This window comes from Salvelinus sp. IW2-2015, linkage group LG3 (assembly GCF_002910315.2).
Source record: "Salvelinus sp. IW2-2015 linkage group LG3, ASM291031v2, whole genome shotgun sequence".
NCBI lineage: Eukaryota > Metazoa > Chordata > Actinopteri > Salmoniformes > Salmonidae > Salvelinus > Salvelinus sp. IW2-2015.
In genome coordinates, this window is record NC_036840.1 from 25,341,961 (window position 1) to 25,350,733 (window position 8,773).

The 8,773-nt window shown below is 41.2% G+C and overlaps 1 protein-coding gene and 1 pseudogene across 1 annotated transcript; one reads left to right on the plus strand and one right to left on the minus strand.

The window, feature by feature from the left end:
* Positions 1–1,099: 1,099 nt before the first annotated feature.
* LOC111981349 (uncharacterized) lies at positions 1,100–3,853 on the minus strand. Its single transcript, XM_024012579.2, has 5 exons — positions 3,781–3,853; positions 3,252–3,596; positions 2,745–2,930; positions 2,525–2,559; positions 1,100–2,410 (listed from the first exon to the last, which is right to left on the minus strand). Exons 1-5 carry the CDS (start codon positions 3,821–3,823, stop codon positions 2,276–2,278), a joined length of 744 nt encoding a protein of 247 aa, XP_023868347.1. The 5' UTR covers positions 3,824–3,853; the 3' UTR covers positions 1,100–2,275.
* Positions 3,854–5,154: 1,301 nt separating this feature from the next.
* LOC111980604 (uncharacterized) lies at positions 5,155–6,555 on the plus strand (annotated as a pseudogene).
* Positions 6,556–8,773: the final 2,218 nt, after the last annotated feature.

An 8,773-nucleotide genomic window follows, 5' to 3' on the forward strand; every position in this document is an offset into this window, starting at 1 on the left:
AATAAGGTCAAAATTATTGGTTGTTGGTTATCAGAATCACTGTGTCCAGAAAAAATACAGATATCCTAAAAGTGCATGTTGACCAAAGTTACCACACGGCTTATCACAGGCCCTAGGAGCACAATTAGCAACATCATTATCTAGTATGCAAATCAAACTGCCTTGGTAACAAACCATAAGAAATATAACCCAATGTCTCAGAAAAGATGAGGTGTGATCTCAAAAGCACCTAAGAAAAAATGCCAGATGTTGATGCCACATTTGTGATGGCTTGATGTCTRATTGTTTTGTTGTTCAGTRGAAACTTCTGACCACAAAGATGTATGTGTTTTTTCTTCCATCTCGGTTCACACCAGCAAGGTGACACTGACCACAGTTCGAGGATGTTAGGTCTGCAGCGAATGCATGAGATGAGTCTGCTGAGAGTATTGACATCTGCCTTGGCACATTCAACATTAGAGCAGTAGGCCTATTGGTAATAGATCCATTCCCTACGCATGCAAACACGTCATGGATGCACTATGGTTGAAGTAGGCCTACAAGTGTTAAAGATGTGGAATAAAACCCATTAAATGTGTGGTTATTTTACTAAACAGCAGATGGCGGTGTACAGGTGTCCCAAACCCCAGGTGTCCACCATACCTACCATTGTACATCATGCGTTCAAATAAATCAAACCATAAAAATTGTGATAACAGCAGATAATGTTTTGAAATGTCATAGTGTTTGTCTTTGTCTGTCTGTCTGTCTGTCTGTCTGTCTGTCTGTCTGTCTGTCTGTCTGTCTGTCTGTCTGTCTGTCTGTCTNCTGTCTGTCTGTCTGTCTGTCTGTCTGTCTGTCTGTCTGTCTGTCTGTCTGTCTGTCTGTCTGTCTGTCTGTCTGTCTGTCTGTCTGTCTGTCTGTGTCTGTCTTTCAGCGGTTCAGGTTGCTTGTCTTCAGCAGAGAAAGCGTGTTTACCACAGTGTATATTAACTTGGCCTGTCAGTGTCACCATTATACACACAACATAAAATTAAATAATTTTATACAAACAATATGTATTTTATTGTTTATTTCAACTTCAAGATACATTACAAGTATTATGTGTTTGGTCAAAGGGGACCCAGTTTTGTTGCAGTTTGCATCCTAAATCGTATTTATACAGAATTAGAGATATTCACCCATGTCTATGTCATCTTTAATTTCAGAAAATGGTAAAAGTTTAGGAATCAATTCTAAATAACAGTTTTTAAGATGGATTGCTATCTTTCTGTCAAGACTATAAGAGACCCAGTGATGTTCACCTCAGCAGGTCTCACTCTACACTGAGCTGCTCCTTCCTGTCACTCACACCACAGGAAGTGATGCTCCCCTCCTCTATTTAAAAGAAAAAATAATATATATATATTAAACTTTATTTAACTAGGCAAGTCAGTTAAGAACAAATTCTTATTTACAATGACGGCCTACCAAGAGGCAAAAGGCCTCCTGCGGGGACGAGGGCTGGGATTAAAAATGAATGTAGGACAAAACACACATCATGACAAGAGAKCCACCACAACACTACATAAAGATAGACTTAAGACAACAACACAGCGTGGTAGCAACACAACATGACGACAACACGGTAGCGATACCCAACATGGCAGCACCCCAACACGGTAGCAGCACCACTAGCCCCAACCATAGCTGCTGTCTCAAGAGGATTTTTGAGTACTTGGAATAGAGAGCAATATTAATGGCGTCTTTTTTGTAGTCACTAACGGAGGCTAACTCCACCGTGGATCGTTGGTCAAAGTTTATGGGGAAATTAATGGGGTTTGGTAAGTTTTTTGGGATAAACGCTGCAAATAAGGTCTGTGGTTAACACAGGTTTAGGAAATCTTATAYGTTTTGTTCTGTGAGATCATCTTCATTAGYTTACGTCACTTTAAGAATTTTGAAGCATTTATGTAACCAAAAAAGCACATAAAGGCTTCATAATTCATAAAGGTCATGTTAACTGACTGAACAAAACATATAAGATCTCCTAAGCCTGTGTTAACCTCAGACCTTATTGTCGTTGTTTATCCAAAAACTCTCCAAAACCCCCATTCATTTCCCCATAGGCTTTGACCAACGAGCCATGGCTAACTCATTTCTGTTTTTTAGGACTWAAAGCTGGCGAGCTCTATTGGGGTACAGAGCACCACAACAACAATCAGTAAATTCTATATTACAAGGGAAAAAAGTATTCTAAAGATTATATTCGTTCTTCATCAGTGCTACACTGATATCAACATTAAAACATTTGACATTATCTTGTGGCAGCATAAACAACATTCGACTCCATCTCCATCATTTGACCTTTAGGTGTCTTCTTATTTCTGGACCTCTTCTGACGGAAACTCAGTGCTGCGTAGTTCAGAGAGTCTGGGTCCTGATCCGGATCCTGTAGAAAACATATAATAAGACTACACACATCAAGCAAATCTCAACAAAACACACAMTTCTAATCAAGTACTGTTAATGTACGAAAACAAGTAAATATAACAGTTTCTATTACCTGGCTATTTTGTGGCTGCAGTTGAGCCCCGATATCTGAATAAGAACATAATTATTTGGGTCAGGACACAAACAGTTATTTAAACATAAATTTTACTCTGTGTTACCGTACAGACATTTGGTCAGAGAGAAATATCCTGTGCATGTGGTTTTCTCACAATTTATCATCTAAAATCTGACACATGCGCCTTGCTGAAAACATTTATGGTCCTCCATTGTACCTGTGTTGTGTGTTTTTGAGTCTCGTCTGATCTTGAGGACCAGGATGATGATGATTATCAGTAGAACAGCAGTCACAACACCCAGGATCACAACCAGGGGAAGGAGGTACATGGTTCCATCATCATCCTCTCCTAGGTATATGTCATCACCCTCTCCTACTGGATTGATTGTTCCATTACACTCTCCTAATACATGAAATGGAATCAAATCAGTCTGTGACAGAGCAAAACATGTTTGCGCTTTTGATTTAAAAAAAAAACATGGCTTTGAATCTGCATGAGAAAGATAGAGAAACACATTATATTTAGATGACTCTGGTGTTTCCTCACCTCCGCTGTGCCCTGTAACATTGAGGTTAGTAAGAATAGGGAAGTATTTTGTTTTCAAAATTATAATGCTAAAAAATATGTCCATCAATGGTTTGCCTTTGTTTCATGATAACTCCTGATTAGGTTGATGAACATTTTCAAATGTATCAAAAGCCAGATAAATAGTTGAAAACGTACCTTTAATTTTTAGAACTGTTGCATTGACAAAGAACATGTGGCTWTGTGGATRSAATCCACAGAAATACAGGCCACAGTCAGCTATTTCCACTTTTGTGATTTTCAGAAAGATAGTGGTGTGGTTGCTGAACATTTCAAAATGGCTCCTTTGAAAACCATTGTGGAGATCGGGTGTTGAATTAAAGCCGTACATAGACGAGATACACACAGGCTCTGATCCGTTGACTTGCTTGAACCAGGCTGTATGTCCCACAACCGTTGTAACATTGGAGCACTGCAAGGTGATGGTATCCCCAGTACGGACCATCATAGTCTGAGACTGAGAAACCAACACAGAGACCAAAGCTGAAATACAAAGAACAAAGTCCTACGTTAATGACTATAATCGGTGATATCACATTTACATGTTTGAAAAAAGTGGTGCACTAAACGTTATCATGCAATGCACTCTGATCTGCTCATCTTTGGTTCTAGAAAGGATGATACAATCAATTTTAGTCTCGATGTTTATTAACAGTAGCTTACTTACTCAATCCATAGAGCAGTAGAGCTTGTAGGAAGGTTCTGGCCATTCTGTTTGTAGATCTATTCTGCTCTGTCTGGCTGAGAATCAGAAAACACCTCTTAATTCACCCTGAGATCACAGTGAGGTCAAAATGTAGTTCATTGGTAGGGGGCGTAGTAGTTGGCATTGGACTACAATGTCTATTTACAGGAAGCAGAAGTGACACTTACATAAAGTGCATTAACAAAGTATTAAGACCCTTTCCCTTTTCSCACATTTTATTACATTACAGCCTTATTCTAAAATGGATTATTCATTCTTTCCCCTCATCAATCTACACACAATACCCCATAATGACAAAGCAAAAACTGTTTTTTGGACATTTTTGCAAATGTATTACAAATCTAAAACAGAAATACTTCACTTACATAAGTATTCAGACCCCTCGCTATGAGACTTGAAATTGAGCTCAGGTGCATCCTGTTTCCACTGATCATCCTTGAGATGTTTCTACAACTTGATTGGAGTCCACCTTCAAATCAAATCAATCAAATTCTATTGGTCCCATACACATGGTTAGCAGATGTTAATGCGAGTGTAGCGAAATGCTTGTGCTTCTAGTTCTGACAGTGCAGTAATATCTAACAAGTAATCTAACAATTCCCCAACAACAACCTAATACACACAAATCTAAAGGGGTGAATGAGAATATGTACATATAAATATATGGATGAGCGATRGCCGAGCGGCATAGGCAAGGTGCAATAGATGGTGTAAAATACAGTATATACATGTGATATGAGTAATGTAAGATATGTAAACATTATTAAAGTGCCATTATTTAAAGTGGCATTGTTTAAAGTGACTAGTGATCCATGTATTAAAGTGTCCAGTGATTGGGTCTCAATGTAGGCAGCAGCCTCTCTGAGTTAGTGATTGCTGTTTAGCAGTCTGATGGCTGTTTTTCAATCTCTCAGTCCCAGCTTTGATGCACCTGTACTGACCTCGCCTTCTGGATGATAGCGGTGTGAACAGGCAGTGGCTTGGGTGGTTGCCTTCCTGTGACATCGGGTGCTGTAGGTGTCATGGAGGGCAGGTAGTTTGACCCTGGTGATGCGTTGTGCAGACCGCACCACCCTCTGGAGAGCCTTGCGGTTGAGAGCGGTGCAGTTGCAGTACCAGGCTAAGATACAGCCCGACAAGGATGCTCTCGATTGTGCATTTGTAAAAGTTTGTAAGGGTTTTGGGTGACAAGCCAAATTTCTTCAGCCCCCTGAGGTTGAAGAGGCGCTGTTGCGCCTTCTTCATCACACTTCTTCATCACACAACGAGTTCACTTACAAATCAGAGCTTGACCACTATAAATAGGCCACAAGTAAACATTTGGTTTAGACAACAATGGTGGCCAATGTTGGACAGAGAGGAAGAGGGGTGAGAACTAGAGGAGGACGAGGAGGAGGAAGAGGAGGATGATGAGGAGGAGGAGAAGGAAGAGGTGAAGTAGAACGGGGAGAAGGAGAGGATGGGGAAACTGCTATGCCCTGCATTCGGAAAAAGCAAAAGTGTTTTTCATTTATACTATCAGTGCGTAGTTGGTGCTTCGTGTGCTTATTGAAATGATGGTTTGTGTGTACTGTACTGACGCAAAACATTTTTTTTTTTTAAGAGTTTGAAGAGTTTTGCATGAATTGTTTGCTTTTGCAAGAGATGTATAATGTTTTGCCGGTTTGGTGTAAGGTTTTGCTGTTAAGTGTGTAGAGTTTTGCAAAAATAGCCTATAGTTTCAAAGATAGTGCCTAAGCAATCAGAAAAAACTGTAATGCAGGCCGCCATTGTAAATAAGAATTTGTTCTTAACTGACTTGTCCAGTTAAATAAAGGTTAAATAAAAAATACAAATATAATGTTTGTTTTTTTAAAGCATTATCTCTTGCTGCTGTCATTCAGTCTGATGTTTGGAAAACCTTCATCCCGGGAAAAACAGTTAAGTTAGAACGCTTGATTTCTGGAGGGCTTACCACAGTCTACTGCTACTAACTGTGTAAGCTCACAGTTGAACAAGCTCCAATGTTAATGCTAAGTCTTTATGCTTCCTCCAACACAATTACATTCTATTGGGAGTTCAATAACCTCGGTTTGCTGCGGGGAGGAGCGGGAACCTTTTTGTGAGGACCATTTCAGATGCCATGGTGTCAGACGTGGGGATATATTACTGTAGTGAGCGCGATTATGACACCACGACTTTCGGGAATGGCATATTTCTGATTCATGAGGGTAAGTATTTCAGAAGTTCAATTACGTGGCCTTGTCAGAATCTTTGTTTATGATAATCTTATAATGAATATTTAATTCGATTTTTTTATTCAGTAGAACCTTTCTGTTTTTATGTGCATTGAACGGTGCAGATATCAGGACCCAGCATGTTGTTCAGCAGGCTGTGTCTGAGACAGTCCAGCCAGGAGACTCTGTGACTCTGAACTGTACAATACACACTGAGACCTGTGYAGGAGAACACAGTGTCTATTGGTTCAGACATGGCTCAGGAGAATCCCATCCAGGAATTATTTACCACCATGGAGACAGGAGTGATCAGTGTGAGAAGAGCCCTGAGGCTGGGTCTCCTACACAGAGTTGTGTCTACAACCTCCCCAAGAGGAACCTCAGCCTCTCTGATGCTGGGACTTACTACTAGGCAGTGACATCATGCGGGGAGATACTGTTTGGGAACGGGACCACGTTTACTTTGAGGGTGGTGACTTTGCTGCCCAGATGGGAATCCTGGTCCTTCTCTCCATCATAAGAAATGGAGTTCTCCTCTTCTGTCTCATCATTTGCATCCTCCTCTACAACACAAATACATAGATAAAGCAAAGGGCAAAGTCAATAGAGGGGAATATGTTTTCCTAGCATATATTACCTAGCATATTGCTTGTAAGTTTTTTTTAATATGCTTTTGCCAAATCCCTGTGTATGCACGAATAAGCATGAATAAATAGCATTGTAAACTGCAATTGTAAAGCTGCCGCGGTCATCCCCCTCTTCAAAGGGGGAGACACTCTAGACCCAAACTGCTACAGACCTATATCTATTCTACCCTGCCTTTCTAAGGTATTTGAAAGCCAAGTTAACAAACAGATTACCGACCATTTCGAATCTCACCGTACCTTCTCCGCTATGCAATCTGGTTTCAGAGCTGGTCATGGGTGCACCTCAGCCACACTCAAGGTCCTAAACGATATCATAATCGCCATCAATAAGAGACATTACTGTGCAACCGTATTCATCGACCTGGCTAAGGCTTTCGACTCTGTCAATCACAACATTCTTATTGGCAGACTCGACATCCTGGTTTCTCAACTTGCATATGGCTCGCACAATTGGTTCACCAACTACTTCTCAGACAGAGTTCAAGTCGTGTCAAAATTGGAGGTCCTGTTCGTCCGGACCTCTGGCAGTCTCTTATGGGCGGTGCCCAGGGTGTCAAGCTCTCGGGCCAACTTCTTCTCTGTATACATCAATGATTCGCTCTCATGCTGCTGGTGATTTCTTTTGATCCACTCTACGCAGCCGACCAAAATTACTGGGTATACACCTCTGGCCCTTCGTTGGACACTGTGGTTAAAACTACTAACCTTCCCAGATGGAGGGCTTCAATGACATACAACTCTCCTTTGCCGTAGGCTCCAACTGCTCTAATGCAGTAAAACTAAATACTATGCTCTTGCAACCGATCGCTGCCTAGCACTGCCCGACCCTGTTCCAGACAATCACTACTCTGGACGGTTCTGAGTTAAATATGTGACCAACTACAAATACCTAGTTCTGGGCTTAGATCTGCAAACTCTCCTTGCCAGACTCACAATAATACAATCTCCAAATCAAAATTAAATCTAGAATCGCTGGCTTCCTGATTTCACACAAAAGCAATCACTTCAACTCATGCTGGCCAAACAATACCATCCGTAAAACTGACCATCGCCTACCGATCCTCGACTCTCGCGGTATGATCATTTTACAAATCAGCCTCCAACACTCTTACTCACAAAATTGGATGCCAGTCTATCACAGTGCCCGATCGTTTGTCACCAAGCCCCTAACTACCCACCACGCTGCGACTCTGTATGCTCTAGTTGTCTGCCCTTGCCTATACTCGAATTGCGCGCCCAACACACGGCTCCAGGATCATCTTACAAGTCTCTGCTAGGTAAAGCCTCTTGCCTTAATCTCAGCTCACTGGTACAATAGCAGCACCCACCCGTAGCACGTGCTCCAGCAGGTTATATCTCACTGGTCACAGCCCAATAAGCCAATTCTTCCTTTGCCGCCTCTCCATTCCAGTTCTCCTGCTGCCAAACTAGCAAAAAATCTCTGAAGCTGGAGACTCTTACCTCCCTCACTAGCTTTAAGCACCAGCTGTCAGAACAGCTCACATATCACTGCAACTGTACATAGCTCATCTGTAAATAGCCCATCCAATCTACCTCATCCACATACTGTATTTATTTATTTATCTTGCTCCTTTGCACCCCAGTATCTCAACTTGCACATTCATCCTCTGCACATCCTACCATTCCAGTGTTTAATTGCTATATTGTAATTACTTTGCCACCATGGCCTATTCATTGCCTTACCTCTCTTATCCTACCTCATTTGCACATGCTGTATATAGATTTTCCTACTGTATTATTGATTGTATGTTTGTTAATTCTATGTGTAACTCTGTGTTGTTGTATGTGTCGAACTGCTTTGCTTTATCTTGGCCAGGTCACAGTTGCAAACGAGAACTTGTTCTCAACTAGCCTACCTGGTTAAATAAAGGTAAGATAAAATAAAAAGGTGTGCTTTGTACACTTGTTGAATGCTTGAGAATGAAAATGGCCTTGTTTGTTTTCTTTACACACTAATCTTATTGAGCTGCGGGGTCTGGTGTTTCGACCAGATGAACAGATGAAGAGAGGTGTGGAAAGCAAATGTGTGGTTTTGATGCACTGAGTGGTGTGGTGAGAGCTGAATGCCAG